Source organism: Triturus cristatus, chromosome 3_1 (genome assembly GCF_964204655.1).
Source record: "Triturus cristatus chromosome 3_1, aTriCri1.1, whole genome shotgun sequence".
NCBI classification, from domain to species: domain Eukaryota; kingdom Metazoa; phylum Chordata; class Amphibia; order Caudata; family Salamandridae; genus Triturus; species Triturus cristatus.
In genome coordinates, this window is record NC_140583.1 from 656,328,939 (window position 1) to 656,347,314 (window position 18,376).

At 46.0% G+C, this 18,376-nt stretch overlaps 1 protein-coding gene across 1 annotated transcript in view; it reads right to left on the reverse strand.

Moving 5' to 3' along the window:
* Positions 1-1,017: 1,017 nt before the first annotated feature.
* The window catches only part of WDR76 (WD repeat domain 76), a 49,037-nt gene continuing 31,678 nt past the window's right edge, over positions 1,018-18,376 (reverse strand). Inside the window, exons 12-13 of the mRNA XM_085644689.1 lie at positions 3,064-3,120; positions 1,018-2,191 (exon numbers count right to left, since the gene is read on the reverse strand). Of these exons, the coding sequence (XP_085500815.1) occupies positions 1,936-2,191; positions 3,064-3,120 (313 nt within the window). The 3' untranslated portion in view covers positions 1,018-1,935. The remainder of the gene's footprint in view (positions 2,192-3,063; positions 3,121-18,376) is intronic.

Sequence of the window (18,376 nt, forward strand, 5' to 3'; positions counted from 1 at the left end):
ACATACTTCCAGCTGGGTCACACGTTTTGTCAAGAGCTCAAGGCTGATGAAGGGTGATGACGGATCTAACTCCAGCTCAATACACAACACCTTCATCCCTTTCAGAGGCGGCGCCGCGCAGGATGTGGCCCTCCTGGATGCTTGGAGACACTGCCACGAGCACCTATATAGCAAGTACTAGTGCAACACTACTTGCCTCACTTCATCAACATTAAGGTGTTCCTTTTGCCCATCGTCAGTTTCTCTGTACCTACACCTGATTCAGTGGCAAAGCAAATTATATACTCCTCTGTACATGCATGTAAAAACCGTCATGAACGACGCTGATTGAACGATTGTTATTCTGTACCACCACATGTACCATGGCCCCCATAAAAAAGAAACAAGCTGTCCTATTAACAAATTTTTTTTTTTTTTAAACATGCTCGACCCAGACAAAAAACGAAAACTATCTAGGGAGAAAAAAAGCCACTGACACAACATCGGTATCCTGCACATTGTGTGACTGCATTTTGCTTCAGTGTATAGACACTTCAGACGTTTTGGAAGTACAGAACGACAGAAGAAGGTTTACTGGGTTCTCATTTTTTACTCAAATACATCTCCCTGTTAAATTTTTTTTTTTTTTTTGTTTTGTCAGATTTTTCTATTTTGAGGAAGAAATTACCCTGCGCCGGCATCCATTTAATGCAATTTTTTTTACTTCAAAATCAAGTCGAGCTCCAAGGTGAGTCAGGGTTGAATCAGAAGCAGATGTTTCGGCTTGCTTCCAGACTAGTTTCAAAACCAGTATCCACAAAAGTAGTTAGATGTTTCCAGCTGAAAGGCTCCCAACAGATGTTTTACGCACACAAAAAAGTCAAGTATAAGTGAACATTTCCTTAATGAATTTTGAACCTTATGGAGGCCTTTGAACTCTGGATGCGATAGGCTTTTTTGAAGAGCAGCTTGTGGCTGGCTTCCAGACTCAAGGGTTTGAACTGGTAGGGAGCAACACCAATCGCCAACCACAAGCACTAGATAGCAACTGATTTTCTTTAATGTGAGAAAAACAAACACTGAGAAAAAAGGCCACAATGACAGAAACTATAAAGACATTTTGATGAACGACCATCGTATGCACCAAGAACAAAAGGTCAGAGGGCTTGGGACGTTCCAGCCCTAAAAGCACTACAACACTGCACAAACAAGTACCATTGTCAGTAACAATATCTTCTAAATTTGGGAATTTTGCAGACGCCCGACATGATTAAGATTCAAACAGCCCAGTGTAGAAAGCGAAAATAAAAACAGGTACAAGCGTCTGAAACATGAAAGATGGCGTTCCCAAGAAAGTATATTAGACATGCTATATTTTCTTTACAAAAGAATAAAAAATAAATATATTTAACACTCTCGTTGGGTTGTTTACCCTTCATGGCCTTACCAAATATTATTCAAAAAGGCTTTCTAGCCGGGTAAGTTGGACGCCACAAAGTGACTGCACACTGCTTTATCCTAAACCATCACACAGGAAGGAGCAAGAATGTGAACAAGGCTAACATTTCAGCATACCACAATCAGGAGAGGCTTCAAGATTCTCCACAAGCCTATTAAAAATCAGTATAAAAAACAAACCCCGCCTCAGAATAGAGGACATACTTTTGAAAATTAACTTTAAAGGCTATTGTCATACATTGCTCTCATACTTGTGCGTTTCTGTTGAGGTCAGACAGCAGATTATGATGTTCACAGCGCAAGAAAAGGCAGAAAGGAAGCCATGACCACATTAGACAATAGAAAGCAGCTTAAGGGGAGCAATGAGGTGAGCACCCCAGACACAAGTGTGCTCAGGAATGACTGCACAAAGAGCCTGCTTTTAGGGGAAGCATCCTCCAGCACAGTAGGCAGCAGTGACGCTTTTGTCAAAAAAGCACCCCACGAGTCCGTTGTCGGCTAGTCCATGAACACGTGCACGCGGCCACTGGAGTTGCCCCCAACCAGGATGTTCCTCGTCGGATGCATAACATTAATGGAGCATACAGAGCACAGGTAATCTGCGTCGCTGAAGGCGTGCACCAGCTCGCCACTCTCGTGGAAGACTTCGATCTGACGGGGCTGGACCATGCTGCCCACCACAAAGCAGTCTTCCTGCCGGGGGTCCCACACAGGCCTAAAGCGGGTGAGCCAACGGCCTGTGTTATTGTTGTGCCTGAAGTGAGAGCAAGAGGGAAGTTGTATATTAAATTGCCTTTGATGAAAAAAAAGAAAAATTCAAATTTGATGCAAAATCTTGATCAAGTGTGGCTGGCGGGGTGAATTAATTAGCTATTCACACATTTCAATCAGAAATCCAAATTCACAATCCTAAAGCATAGAGGGCAAGAGGGGTTGGAGGTGGAGTCAATAGCTGAAAAAGAGGTTGCACTTCTGAGTAGCAATGGCACTTTAAGCCTTGCCAGGTTGGTGTTTGTGAGAAGACATCATGCTACTTGAGAGCACCCTAAGAGAGGTAAGCTGCAACGTCACCGTTTTACAGGACAGGATTGGATCACAAGAGTTTTTTTTTGTTTTTTTAACTGAAGGGAGGCGCCTGAAATACAACACAACAAAGTTTTTTTTAGAAGATGGGGACGATAATCAGGATCAGGTGCCCCACAGCCTCCCTTGCTGGTACTCTGAAATACAAAGGTCTGCACTAGTCTCCTCTGCAGCAGGGACCACAGCAGTCAGGCGACCTTTGGAGGCAAGTGAAAGTGGCCTGTTATGGGTCCATAGAGTCTCCTTTAACCAGAGGAGCAGCGTCTTCCTAAGATACAGAACAGAGACTGGAAAAGGCATGGGGACCACCATTGGTCACACAATGGCACAAGAGCAGCAGTATGTACTTTTGGGAGCTAGGAAACCTCACTAGACGCTCTGTTAATACTGCCGGTGAGATGTCAGTGCTCCAGATAAGGGGGAAGTTCTGGGGTCGCCCAAGGTAGATGTTGAAGCAAGACTAGTTAGTAAAACAAAAACTAATGGCAAAGGCTCTAGCACTCATGATACACCCCGCCCACCCCAAAAAAACCTCCAACTTACTTCAGGGACAGGAGAAGAGGGGGAGCTTCTGAATGCAGACTGGTGGTGTCATAGACCCTGTCAAGGAACAACAAAATAATATGAAGAACAGACAGCCCATATCACAGTCCTTACAAGACAAATTGAGGCAACAAAGGAGGATTAACATTCTAAACAATAATCTAGATTCGTTGAGACCATGCTGGTAGGCCTTATCACAAAGGCAAAACTTTCATTTACTACACGATGTGTACCGTGGAACTAAACAGCAACTCCATCTTGAAAAAGGTCTCACTAGCTTATGCTACTACACATCAGCGCAGCAAAAATACTTACATATGGATATATGTTCATCACCTGCACAGAAAGCGGTCATAACTGGGGTAGCTGTTGAATGAGTCAGATACAATCGCACAATATTTACACATGAATAGCAAATTAAGGTATCCTTTCCATCAGGACTACCCCAATTCTGCTTCAATTTAGGTAAGCGATTAAGATTTGCCTGTATAAAGAACACAATATAATGACCTATTAACAGTCCACAAACCAGATTCCCCCTTTTATCACTGAGCAAATAAATACATAAATGAAAATACCAGCAACTGAATGTACCCAGACAATATCAAGACAGTGAGTTAGGGTATTTCCCTAATGTTCAATCAATCAATCATATCGCGCACTACTCACCCGGAAGGGTCTCAAGGCGCTTGGGGGAAGGGGTCTGCTACTGCTCGAACAGCCAGGTCTTGAGCGGTTTCCCGAAGGCGAGGTGGTCCTGGGTCAGCCGCAGGTGGATGGGCAGGGAGTTCCATGTCTTAGCCGCCAGGTAGGAGAAGGATCTTCCATCGGCGGTGGCTCTCTGGATGCGAGGAACGGCGGCGAGGGCGAGGTACGCGGATCGTAGCTGGCGGGTGGGCGTGTAGAAGGTCAGGCGGTCGTTGACGTACCTTGGGCCCAGGTCGTGGAGGGATTTGTGTGCGTGGGTGAGGAGTCTGAACGTGATCCTCTTGTCGACAGGGAGCCAGTGCCGGTCTCTCAGGTGGCCCGAGATGTGGCTGCGTCGGGGGACGTCCAGGATGAGTCGGGCCGAGGCGTTCTGGATACGCTGAAGTCTTTTCTGAAGCTTGGCTGTTGTTCCGGCGTAGAGGGTATTTCCGTAGTCCAGTCTGCTGGTGACGAGGGCCTGGGTGACAGTTTTCCTGGTTTCGGTCGGGATCCATCGGAAGATCTTGCGGAGCATGCGGATGGTGTGGAAGCATGATGAGGAGACGGCGTTGACTTGTCTGGTCATCGATAGGGAGGAGTCCAGGATGAAGCCCAAGTTGCGTGCGTGGTCCGTTGGCTTGGGTGCGGTGCCTAGAGCCGGGGGCCACCAGGAGTCGTCCCATGCTGAGGGTGTTGGTCCAAGGATGAGGACTTCTGTCTTGTCCGTGTTCAGTTTCAGGCGGCTGATGTTCATCCATTCGGCGACGTCTTTCATCCCTTCGTGTAGGCTGGCTTTGGCGGTGTCGGGGTCTCTGGTGAGGGAGAGGATCATCTGGGTGTCGTCGGCGTAGGAGAGGATGTTGAGGTTGTGTTGCCGTGCGATGGCAGCGAGGGGTTTCATGTAGACGTTGAAGAGGGTGGGGCTGAGCAACGATCCTTGCGGGACGCAGCAGATGACTTCGGTGGCCTCAGAACGGAACGGAGGGGAGGGAGGCGTCCTCTGTGTTCTGCCGGCGAGGTGATCCATTCCAGAGCCTTCCCTTGGATGCCGGTGTCATTGAGGCGTTGGACTAGGGTGCGGTGGCAGACAGTGTCAAATGCTGCGGAGAGGTCTAGGAGGATGAGTGCAGCTGTTTCAGCGTTGTCGAGCAGGGCCCGGATGTCGTCAGTGGCTATGATGAGGGCGGTCTCGGTGCTTGGACGATTGCATTTTGGCGCTCAAGAGTTTGTTTTCAAATTTGGTAAAATTCCAGTGGTGGGGTGTAGGATGGCCGCCCTATCCCTATAGAAGCACTTAACTACTTTATGAAGTAATGCACCGGTTTGCTACGCAACGAATGCGGGATGTGAGCAGGAAGCGGAGGTTCCCAGCCATTACATCTGCAGAGTTGTACTTTTTGGGAAGTGGCTGCACTCTTCATTGCATTTGTGAGCCTGTAATTGATAGACAGAAGAACTCCAGTTGAGATCATGGATCCAAATAAAATGGAAGAGAAAAGGTGGCAGAGGACCTCTTTCGGGACTTAAAAGCTGGAGTTTCCTTAGACAGAATTGGTAAACAGGATAAGAATCCTCAAGAGGGACTTAAAGAAAAGTTTATCAGACTACAGACGCTGAAGTCAAAGATAACTAAATGGTGGGATTTAGCTACAATTAAACAGTATCTTAAGAACAGGCAGATCCCACGTGGTTTAAGTGTACAAATGTTTCTACTTATGATGACTTAGTACTTTTTCCCCATCTGGTCATAAGATCTGGCTCTAACAAATTCTTCCAGTAATCTGATGGAGATATTAATTATAAACCAAGACAGAAGGTTGTTAAATTGCAAGAATAAATAAAAAATTTTAAAAAAAAAAATCTAGAGAAGGAAATTAGTGACCCTACGAGAGGCAACTTAAAAGAATTAGGATATGCTTAAAGAAGTTTTACCAAAACATCAGGTGGAGGTGAAACTACGGAAAGCAAGGAAAATAAAAGGATGATCAGGTTTACTCTAAGGGAAGTGTATTCACCTTTGCAGAACAATTCGACTATTTTAGAATAGAACAAATGGAACGACTGGGATTAAGATAACAAGTTTAAGTGAGATATCTTCGAGTATTCCCTCAAATAGTGAGGGGGAAAGAGGCGAACGAACCTGGGGATGGTTCATCTGGCCAGCCAGATGGTAATGGTGTTTTTTTTTTTTAAAGAAGAAATTAGAAGGATCAGGATTGGCAACAGAAAAAAGGTAAAGAGAGTGATTCATGGGCCCTAGTGAAAGAAGAGAAATAGCACTACTGTCAGCTGTTTAGCTTGCAAAATAGATTGTTAATTAGGGTTAAGTGAGCGCCTCTAGGTACGGTACCAGTGCATCTGCTGCACCAATGGAGCTATGTCCCTGGCCGCTAAAGCGATGCACTTGCAACACATGGGGGTCACCTTGCGCAAGTTGGAATCCTGCTAACTTGTCTTTTTTCCATCATCACATGATTTGAAAACATACATTTTCATCAAACAAGTGAGAGAGACCATCATACCTTTGATATTAATTTAAATGTTTACTTTGCATCATCATTTGTATCCCAGTGAATTGAAGAGCTGCATAGGAGCATAATAGCGTTAATTTATGAACACGGTCAGGTAACATTTGTTTATCTGTTCAGTTTGCACAGCAGAACAGGACCAATAACTGGCTGTTTGCTGGTGTCTGCAATGAAAAGAATAGCAATTTATGTGCACAAATTTCCTAAAACGATGAAGCGTAAATGCTTAAATAGAGAGGAGTAGCAAGATGGTGCAACAATCACGTATTAGGTCTAGAAAACAGGGCAATGGAAAGTCAGCTAACTTTAGAAGATGTATAATTGAATGAATTTTCGAACCAATGCATAAATCCGTGATCTAATTTACTTTAAATATGCCCCAGTAGGGTAGGAATGCAACACTTAAGCATTTGAAAACAGAAACCCTTGAGCGTCAAAAAACAATAGTCTAAGTCTTTATCTGTGTAGATGTGTGTTTATTTCGTAGCATCACCACTCTAGCCAATGCAGGTTTTGTCTTACAAATGACTTCCTCAGGACTACAAAATCATACAGTACATTCATTAATTCAAAATAAACAATTCAGTATGTATGGAATGCGTTACTTACCTGTAACTGCAATTATGCAGTTTTGGTATCTTTCATAGATTCACATGCCTGAATCATTCCCCGTCATCGGGATGAGAGTCCCCGGTACATAAATAAAGTAATGTTCCATTAGACATGTATAGTAATAGGCCAAGGGCCTCACATTAGTAACATCTCCATGTCCTTTTGTAACAAGCATTGGCATAGCCAATAGGTCTCGCCTTTGGGACCTTATAAGTGTTTAGCCATGCAACAGTTGCATAACTAAATACTTATAAGGTCCCAAAAGCGAGACCAATTGGCTATGCCAAGCGGCCATGAAAGTGATCGCAATCACGATCAAACCTCAAAGCGGCCGTGAAAGTGAAAGTAATCGCGGTAAAGCGCGGCGCCCGCGCCCTTGCACTGTAGCTCTAGGCTGGCCTGGTAGCAGTTTTTGGAGCCCTCTCAATAAGTCTCGCCAGACCAGCGCATGCGCTGGGTCAGGCGAGACCTAAAAAGGACCAAACTCTTTAAAAGAGCCAATCGGCTATCACCACCCTGTGGAACCCTCCTGGAAGGAAGATTTTCGTAAGCACAGTGCTAAGAAGGTGTATCAGAGAACTAGGTGAGCCCTTCCAGGGGAGGCGGGTGGGTTGCATGTGAATCTATGAAAGATACCAATACTGGATAACTGCAGTTACAGGTAAGTAACGCATTCCTTATCCAGTATTAGGGTATATTTCATAGATTCACATGCCTGAATCAGAGTAGTAAGCAATGATAAGCACATTTTGGATGTTACAGCATATAAAAATTCACCAGATTATAACATATCAATGTAAAACAGAAAGTACCAAAAGGTCAATCAAAGAAACCATTATGGAACACAATAGAGAAATGTGCGTATAAAAAGAAAGGATGGTGGGATGAAAAAATGGCTCACCTCTATCAAAATAGATGACGCAACACCGCCTGTCCCACTGCAGTGTCCTTCATGAGTTCCGTATCCAAGCAGTAATGCTTGGTAAACGTATGCCGCGTCTTCCATGTTGCCGCTCTGCAAATGTCTGTGATAGGGACACCTGCAAAGAGTGCCATGGAAGTAGACATCGCCCTAGTGGAATGGGCTTGAACCGTGGAACGCAAGGGATAGCCCGCTTGCTGGTGACAGAAAGTAATAGCTCCAGATATCCAACGAGAGATACTTTGTTTAGTAACTGGAAGACCTTTCCAAGGTCGACTGTAAGCCACAAAGAGTTGGTTGGATTTGCGGAACGATTTTGTCCTGTCAAGGTAGAATTTAAGGCAGCGTTTAAGGTGTAGAGTGTGTAGAGCTCTTTCTGCCGCCGTTTGAGGATTTTGAAAAAAAAGTCTGTAAGACTATAGGTTCATTGAGGTGAAAGTCTGACAGGACTTTGGGCACAAACTTAGGATTAGTCCGCAGCATGACCCGGTCAGGTTTGAACTGAAGAAAAGGGTCTTGAACTGAGATTGCATGGAGTTCACTTACTCGCCTGGCAGAGGTAAGGGCTAGAAGTAGTGCAGTCTTCCAAGAAAGATATTTAAGATCAGCTCTGTGTATCGGCTCAAAAGGGTGTTTCATAAGCTGAGCAAGAACTGTGTTGAGCTGCCAAGTGGGAGGCAGAGACTTCAATGAAGGAAAAGTCCTGACTAGGCCTTTGAGAAATTGTTTAATCAACCTACTAGACCAAAGAGACGGGCCTGCAGAAGATCTTCTATAACGGGATATTGCTGCTAGATGAACTTTAATAGAGGCGTGAGCAAGACCTCAAGTTGCCAGATGGAGAAGGTAAGGCAGTATTTGTTCTAGGGAAGACGAAAGAGGGTGTATTTTCGCTGACTTACACCAGATGCAGAACTTCTTCCACTTAAAGGAATATGTCTTGTTAGTACTGTCGGCTCCAGCCAGAACCGCCCTGCAGTCTGGATGAATGTCTAGGCCATGAAACTCTCGGAACTCAGGAGCCAAGCCGATAACGAGAGATGCTGGATTCGGATGCAGGACTTGTTCCCGGTTCATTGTAAGGAGAGAGGGAAACTGTTTCAAAGAGATCGGCGGTTCCAGAGAGAGAAGACGGAGCTCCGTGACCCAATGCGGACGCGGCCACGCCGGAGCTATTAGGATTAGCGTGCAGGGTTCGGTCTTCATTTTCCTGAGGACCCTGGGAATCAGGGGAATCGGTGAAAAAGCGTATACAAAGACGTTGAACCATGCGATCGAAAATGCATTCCCTAGAGATCCCCGTTGGGGAGGCCAGCTTGCGAAGTTTTGGCATTTGGCTTTCTGCTTGGTAGCAAATAGGTCCAGGAGAGGAGTGCCCCATTGGGAGAATATGCGGTTGAGAGTCCGCTGGTTCAACTCCCATTCGTGGCATGTTTGTTGCCTGCTTAGAGAATCGGCCAGTACGTTGTCTGTTCCTGGAACATATTCCACGCGAAGGGAAATGTTGTGATGAAGTAAGTAGTTCCAGATTTTTTGAGATTCGTGAGATAGGGTCAGTGAACGAGTCCCTCCCTGCTTGTTCAGGTAGTGCATCGTCGTAGTATTGTCCGTCCGGACGAGCACTCGAGAACCTTTGATCCTGGGAAGGAACGCCAGATAGACAACTCATAGCTCGAGGAGGTTTATGTGAAGCTTTCGTTCGGCAGGAGACCACTTCCTGCAGATTCGGAGTTCTTGGAGGAAAGCTCCCCAATCCCCGTTGTGATGACCTGTGGAGAAGCTTGGAGCAAGAAAGGCAGGCCCTGAGAAAAATTCCGTGGACGAGTCCACCACTGCAGAGCAGTGACCATCTGAGGGGTCACTTGAATGACGTCGAAGGATCCTTCGGATTGAATCCATTGAACTAACAGCGCTTCTTGGAGAGGGCGCATGTGGAGGCGACAGTAAGGAACAAGCAGAATACAGGATGACATTCCAAGAAAGGAATTGAAGAGGCGTACTGAGAGAGACTTCTTGGATTTTATGATATTTGCCAAATGAAGAAGTTTGTTCTGTCGCAAATATACTAACTTGGGTCTCAGTTATACAACATTTTTAACAAATATGAACGTCAAATACCACAAAACAAGTTAAACAATTGTTGTGCTCAGCACCGTAAAACACCGGCTCAAATTATGCACTGGTGGGGGTAAATAGTTAACGTGTCTTACTGGAAGTCTAAAATGGATACACGCTTTCAACATATCCATGTGTGCAAGTGTAATAGGTGGGTATATGTCATGCTGAAGGAAGAGCTACAGCTATATTTAAAAGAACAAGACCTGTGCCTCTTAAAACTGTCTCAACTGTGAAATCACGTAATGAACACTAAAAAAAGGTCTGTCGGCTGGAATAAACACTTAAGCACAGTACAGTCAGCAGTTTTATCCCAGACCCTATTATGGCAAGAGCATGAGTTTTTTTCGCTTTCTCTCCACTGTTCATCTCAACAAATAAACTAACTTGACCTCAACCTGTTACTTCGTGCAGTTTGCCTGTCACCTCAGGCTGGAACCCTATTTCTCTCCCTCCAAGTCGGCTTTCCGGAGCAGGGATATATAGCGCTGCTCTGGACCGGGAGGTTGCCGCTTTATTATGGCGTGACATTTGCTCGCACAATAAAGAGGGCGCAGACTCATTTAGTGCTAATGGACAGTGTAAGGGTGCCATTTTGAGTATTGACAAATTTCACAACCGAGAGTGGCCCTTTGTACAGCATGAATCAGTCTTATGTGCCAGAAAAAAAAACCAGACATTGGCAAATACAAAACCAGGTGCAGCTACACTGGCCGCACCGCCTTAGAGCCGGCCTTACAAATACATCTACTGCAACCTCAAAGTTAGAAGAGGCGCCATAATGCAGTATTTGAGCTGAGCAGAGTCCGATGGTGCATAAAATTTAGACTGTGCGTGTGGGAGCGGTTTGGTTCAGGTGTAGGGAATTAGAACTCTTAAGCGCTGTGGGGGCTGGGGCCGCAACGGACGCTGTGATATAAAACGCCGGGTTTGCTCAACTCTGCAGTTCCTGCCTCCAACTCCGCGATCTCGCAAGCCTCCCGGAGCTCAGCAGAGAAAGGTCCCGGGTATAACCACGTTTCTAGATTTCCGTTCAAGCAATTGCCAAGGGCCTCATTAGCCTTAAGGATTACCGGGGCTGTCTGTACGCCGAGCCGACACACAGCCAGTGGCTGGTCGCATTGCGCGCTCCAAGCCAAGGTACTCGCTCCAAGTCCACGTGCTGCCCACTTCTACTACGTTACTTCCTTCGGCCCCTCGCGTGAAATGTCCAGGCACACAAAGATATTCACAGCGTCTCCAAAGCTCTTGAGTTCACCCATGAAGAATTTGAGCAGCTCGCCCAGTCCTTGTGCTTTTTATGTTTTTGATCTCGGTTTGTTTAGTCGTGTGGTTAAATGACAAAAAACACTATGCGCTGTAGATTTTTAATCAGTAAAAGCAACGACCGAATGCATTTTTTAAAAAAACGCCCTAGAGTGGTGCACTCGCGCGCGCCACTGCGAGGCATATGTTTTCAATGATCGCGCCCGTGTCTGGGCACAATAATTTAAAACATATGGGCTTTGGTGCGCGTAACAGACACCAATAGGCTGTGGGTGGAGCAATGCGCCCGCCTTTGGCCTATTGCGTGCTCTGTTAACAAAATACATGCACTCAAAGCCCAATCACAGAAGAGCAGACAAAAAAAACACGCACGAGCGTGAGGGATTCCAGGGTCCATTTCTGAACCCCGGACAAAAGGACTCTTGCCTGCGCGAGCACTGCTGTGCAGTGCAACGCAGGTCGCGAGACCCAAAAATGAAAAAATGCTGCTACAGTACTTCACCTTCCTAGCACTTAAAAAACCGGTGGCTAAAGTATGGTCTTGTGGCAAATGGAACGAAAAATTAGTGGATTTTTACCATATAAACAGTGTGATCGTGGGCAGATTGCTTTAGGTCCATGGGATTAACATACCCCTTGCCCCACCCACACCACCACCCTAATTGGTCCATCTTTAGTGGAGAAGATGGCTGTAGGCAACTGGTTTTCCGATCAACAAAAATACACTGACCATATTTTATCATTTATAGCTAGAAAAGCTTGGAAGTGGTGGTGGGGTTATGAGCGGTCAGCATAGCTAGAATTGGCAGCAGAAACCTGCACATTGCACTTCAATGTTTTTAGCAGACAATCAGGCGTATCGAGAATGTTATAGGCTCCTAATGCAAACTCTGAAAATGCACCCTCAAGCCCTCCCCATTCACCATGTAAGTAGTGATATTCAGCCACAGTTTGGGTGCAGCGGGCACCTTATACCCTTGAGCCCTGGTGTCACTGGTCAAGTAGGAAGTTACTGCTTTGTAGGAGGAACACATTATAAATACAGCAACTTACATTTTTAAGTCGAGCATTAGAGACGCCTTGTATATACTTGTATGTGTATGTACTTTGTGGGCTCTAGAGATCAGGCCTAGGACTGGTCAGCTTCCGCTTAGGGAATTTTTATTTCTGTTCAACTGCCTCTATTTAACTGTCTCGGTAGAAAACGACCAGTACAGGACAGTAAAATACCAGAATTGCTTTTTGCTGAGGGACTTTATTTTTCTGGCAACGGCCACTATTTAACTTTATTGATCGAAAACGAACAGCAGAGGTCAGTAAAATACCAGAATCACTTCGCATTCTCTAGATTCCAGTCCACAGAAATGGTCTTCCATGAGCACCCAAAGCCAATAATATTTTTTTCAAATCTTGTATTTTCAGTGATATGACCACCGAAGGCCCTGAGTTCATATTAAAAACAGAGCTTTGGACTGTACCGTTTCCTGCTGAAAGGCAATATTTATTTGCATGTGTTCCCATACCTGGTGTGTCACGCAGTTTAGTGCTTACTTTCCCTCCATGTTAAAGAACAGTAGATGTTTCAGCACCCAGGCTAATGTGCTGCATAGCTAAATACATACAAGGTCCCAAAGGCGAGACCGATTGCATTGCAAATGCTTGTTAGACGAGACAGCATGGGGCCAAAGGGGGCTGCAAACAGAGCTCTGGATAAGGAATCCAGACATGGACGACTGAAGGACTTACCATTTACACAGACTGGCAATAAGGAATGAAGAACAAGTTACTTTCAGTAATGCTCTTTCTGGTAGAGACTGAGTCTAGCAGAAGAGCCCTTACCTTTTGAATACACCCCCAGGCGTTACACTGGGTCCAGAAACTTTTCAGCAGTACCTCTGCACACAGGAAAGTTGCGCCTTGTGGCTTCGCACTGACACCATTCTGCTCCGGAAATGACGTGTGGGGCCTATTGAAGCGCCACTCCTAGGAGTGGGCGTCAGCTGCTTTCAAGACTTTCCTGACCACAGATGCAGAGCACCATAAACAAATTGGTAAACAGTGTGCAGATTCCTTGACTTGGGATCTTATTAAAAGGTTAGAGTCAAAACATGGAATGGGGAGGATGAGAGGGTCGGTGAAAAATCTGCAGCTAGATAGTCTCTACCAGAAAGAGCTTTACCGGAGGTAGGTAACTTGTTCCGATAGACTTCTAGTTGCAGATTACGCACCTTTTGAATAGTTACCAAAGCAATACCTAGTCAGAGGTGGACCTCTGAATGGACTCAAACCAGAAAGTCATGCAGGACCAAGCAGGTAAAATGCCCCTCCACGCGAACCGAACTTTCCAGGCAATAATGCTTCGTGAACATGTGTAGGGACGCATACGTAGCTGCCTGGAATATGTCTAGGACAGGGACTCTACGTGCCAATGCAGTGGAAGCAGGCAGCTTTGGCCCGGCTTTGCTTTTTGGCCAATGCGTAGCAGATCTTAACGCAGCACCCAATCAAGCGGAGATGGTCCTCTTCTGCACTACCGTGCCTTTTTTCGCTCCAGATAACCCCCACTAAGAGCTGATGGATCACACCAACGAACCACCAGGTAGACTATGCAAACGCTTAGGGCAACAATAACTATACAAAACATTGATGGAAGGAACACTTGAATTAATCTCAGCCACTGGTAATCACTCAGGCCGCATCCCAATCCATCGTTTGACTGTTCCCATGATGAGGAGCAGGTTCAAGACATATTTGCAAATGGTTGGGTGCAAACTGAGGAGGCACGATGGGCGGAAAATGATGGACTGGGATGTGGCCCGAGCAATTGCCAGTGGTTGTTGTCGGGAGAGGAGGTGCGAGAATGCAGCCAAATAGGAGGATCTGGTCAACTGACCTCCTCTGGGGCGAGCACAGTGTGTAGTTGACCAATCCTCTCACAGGAGTCACAGCCACGCGCGTCTTCAGCAAGAATGATCCCAAGCCTCAGCAGCCTCTTCTACACCCGAGACAAGAAGTGCTTTCAGTAGCGCCGCTTCGGTCTATGGAAGCCCCACAGCTGGGTGCTCCCCACGTCACCAAGTATCAAGCACAGAGCGGGGGTACACGCTTCCCCCACTCAGCAACAGAGTCCAGGAGGTGTTGTGTGGGGCTTTCTCAGAGCAAACACACACACCGGTCCTGCCAACACTAGCATCCAGGATAGTCTCCAGCAAGCCCAGGGCCTCTGTGAGACAGTATGCCCCAGTCGTATTAGCCACAAACCGGGCCAGAGCGCCTCCGCTCACACTGCTGCCTCCGCTCGCACTGCTGCTACCCCTCGCACTCTAGTTCACGATAGGCACGGGGAGACCCAGCGCACCTCTCAAAGCTCCCCCAACCACCGCAATGAGGGTTTACCCTCTCTGGTAGGGTTGTGACAGTCCAGCCCGGGATAAGGAGTCAGGCTACGGAGCTGCCAAAGGGAGCAACCGCTTCTCTCCGTCAAGGTCCACACGGGTGCCTGGCCCAACAAATGCACTCCCGGGGGCAAAGCCACATTAGCCACCAGCCCTCAAACCCGATGTTCAGCCAGACAATCAGGAACCCACGCGCTCTCACTGAATCCGGGGTGGGGGTGGGTCCTAATATCCCCCGGCAGTCCTCCTACGCCACTCACAGGCCCAACCAGACCGCACCACCAAAGCTTTGAATTCTGGTCCCTAATGTCGAGCCAAAAGTCAGGAACAGAACCACAGCATGCTACATCAGTTGTGGCCACCGCAAATTGTCAGGATGGGGGCAGGATTCAGGGGGGGATCAACTTGCCTGGCTGGCCGGAAGCTCGAGAGCTCACATCCAACGGCCATGCTTCCAGGCCACACCCTCAAGTAAAGTTTTTATTAGCAAGCGTAGTCTAATGTAGATCCCAATCACTGGCCATATTTGCAGTCTCTCTCACTGTTCCTACATCTCCATACTTGGATATTATTTCTATGCAAACTAGAAATATTTACTTGCACACGTCAGTATTTTCTTGAATGAGCTAGTTAAGACTGGAATTGCATGTATCCTTTCTTGTGCATTGACTATCACCATTTCCTTCTCGTCTTTGGGCAGCTTACACTTATTTTGATGTGGGGGAAGGTAATACCTCTTGCTAGGACATGTATGTCACATTCTTTGTGTGGGTTTTCTGGTGGTACTAATTCCACGGTTGTGCTGGTGAATGTAAGGGTGATATAGTAACTTTAACAATAAAAATACAAGAGATGTCTGCTACTAAATGTGGAGGTGATAACATTTTGAGGCACTGTGTAAATTGTAAAAACATAACTGCAGAGCCCCAAATGTTTTCTTAGGGCCCTTTGCTGAACGCAATTGTTACCATTACCTTTTAGTTTCACTGCCCAACACTTCTCCTGACCGTCTTAGTTTTGCAAGTTTTTTCCACCCACTTTTCTACCTTTGTCATGGTTTTCCTCTCCCTCTCTTACTCCTATTTCCCATTGTATTTTTCTCTGGGTCATTGTCTGTTGGTAAAAAATGGAGTTCCAATGTCCTAAAGTAGTAATGTTGCCCACCACAACAGATGCATACAGCGATGGGAATGGCTGGGTATGCTTACTTCACATAGAGAGCGAAAGCAACTAAAGCAAATTGTATCTACATGGAAATACAATGCACCTAGGATAGTACTCCTGGCGGTGTGAGCTGGCAGCAGTTTGTTCAAACCTTGGGTAAAGGAAATTTTACACTGACAAAAGGCAACATTGTTTCACGTGTAGCTGGAAAAAAAGTGTGATGGCGTGGGTACTTCTGGTCCCATGTCTTCATAATCCACTTGACAATCTCTGCAAACCTGCTGGATGGTTTCCAAACATGGTGCTCACTTTGTGTCCGGTGCTTTGACCACTCATCTCTCTGAAAAGTTTCAGCATTTTCTATAGATACTAGGGTCTTCCTCCAGTCAGTTTACCTACCTCATAATTTTAGATGCTCCTAAATCAACGCTGCGGTTCGAATTACATCAATTTTCCACACAGCAGTGAAAGTTTGAGGTGGCATCGCTAGGATTCAAAGTATCTGAATGCTACATACAGAAACTCTGTACAATGGTGGGAATGAGATTACAGAACATCTTCAACCTGTTTTGAAGGCATAGAACCGGTTTCCACTCTGGTACGGCACCCTTCCTCTCCCCAGAGTGGACAAGAGCAATTGTAAAAGAGTTGCTAAAAAACCTCATCTGGATCCTGCCGACCTGGGCGACTATCGCCTCATTTAGCTCCTTCCTGGAGTCAGTAAGATTGCGGAGAAACACGTTAACCACACGCTCTCCACGTTCCTCGAGTCCCATAATTTGCTCCACCCTTCACAAATGGGCTTTCGCCCCCACCAAGGCACTGAGACCGCTTTGTTAGCGGTGTAGAAGAATCGAGAAAGATCCTTGATTCAGGAGGATCGTCTGCCATAACCCTCCTCGACCTGAGCGCGGCCTTCGACACGGTGAACCATCGAATCTTGGTTCACAGTCTCAGGAGCGCCCGGCACTGACCTACTATGACTACAATCTTTTCTAGCAGAAAGATTCTTGCAGGTGTTTGAAGGAGACACCATTTCAAAATGTATCCCCCTACAGTGTGGAGTTCCTCAGGGCTCATCCCCGAGTCCCACTCTTTTTAATGTCTATATGGCCCCACTGGTGGATATTGTATCCCCCTTTGGGATCCATATAGTAACATATTCCAACGACACAGCTGGTTGTAGCATTGAGCCAGGCTGACCAGATAACCACTGACCTCCATTCCTGCCTCGAGGAAGTTGCCAAGTGGATGAGTCTGTCCCATCTAAAACTTAATGGTGAGAAAACTGAGCTTATGCTTCTCGGCAACCACCTACGCTTTAAATCGAGTACCATGTGGCCAGCCTGTATGGGCCCGGTACCGGCCCCAAAAACCAAGATAAAAAGTCTAGCTATCTGGTTAGATCAAGACCTCCCCTTTAAAGCTCAAGCTAGGAAGACCGCTGCCTCATGTTATGGCTTTCTCAGAATAATGCGCAAAGTGCTTCCCCTTTTACCCTATCAAGCAAAAAAACTGCTAATACAGGCCCTAATTCTTTCAAGGATAAATTATGGCAATGCCCTATACTTAGGCGCACTGAACTCAGTGGTCACAAAACTGCAGATTATACAAATTTCTGCAGCAAGATTGCTCACGGGGATCCACAATCTTTGTTCAGCAAAGCCTGCGTTACGCTCCCTCCACTGGCTCCCGGTGCAAGAGAGAATTAACTTTAAAGCCCTCTACGTTGCCCACAAGTCACTAGAAGGGAGTGGACCACCTATCATCAAAGCTATGATTTGCCCATATGAGGCTAACAGAAGACTTCGCTCAGATAAACTCCACCTAGTAGTGGTCCCCAGGATCAAGAAGGCCAGAAGTGGTGGCTTTTTCTTTTCATACAATGCTGCTAAACTCTGGAATACCCTTCTGCTGTATCTCTGTAGGGAATCTAACCATTTCACATTTCGAAAACAGCTAAAGACCTGGCTTTTTCCTTAGGGTGTCTGTCCACTTTAGTTGCTGCTGCAGCACTGGGATGCTCCCGGGTAGCCATGCGCTATATAAAAGCCATTTTAATCTCATTTCAATACACTACCAGTGACTTTAAACTACTGCGAAAGGGGTTTCAGCACCATGTACGTGATAATGTCACCCATACTAAAAGATCTTGGTATCACAAGTCCTTCTTCACTAATGTTCATAGATGTCATGGGCTCTCTTCTACCTCTCTGGAATCCATTGCCATTAGTTAGATGGCTGACTGCTGATCACCATCCGGATGATAGTCTAGGAAGGTAGGCCCATCACAACAAAAGATACCAGATGGATAGGATATTTTACAATGGTTTTGTTACCCATATGTTAGGGATTCAATAATGTAAAAGGGCTCACTAATTAACTAATGTCTGAATTAATATATGTGCAGAATATCCAGGTATAACTATCTTTCAAAGGGAATATCGTTTGCTATGCTCCGAATACTAAATGCAGTGTGCAACTTGCATGTTATTTGATAATGGTCAAAGTTTTAAAATTGTTAGTGTACATAACGGTGGTATGTTTGGAAGGTTGATTAATGTTCTAGTTTTGAAATTCACATTTGCAATGCACGAACTGTGCTTTGTTTTTGGTGCAACCTT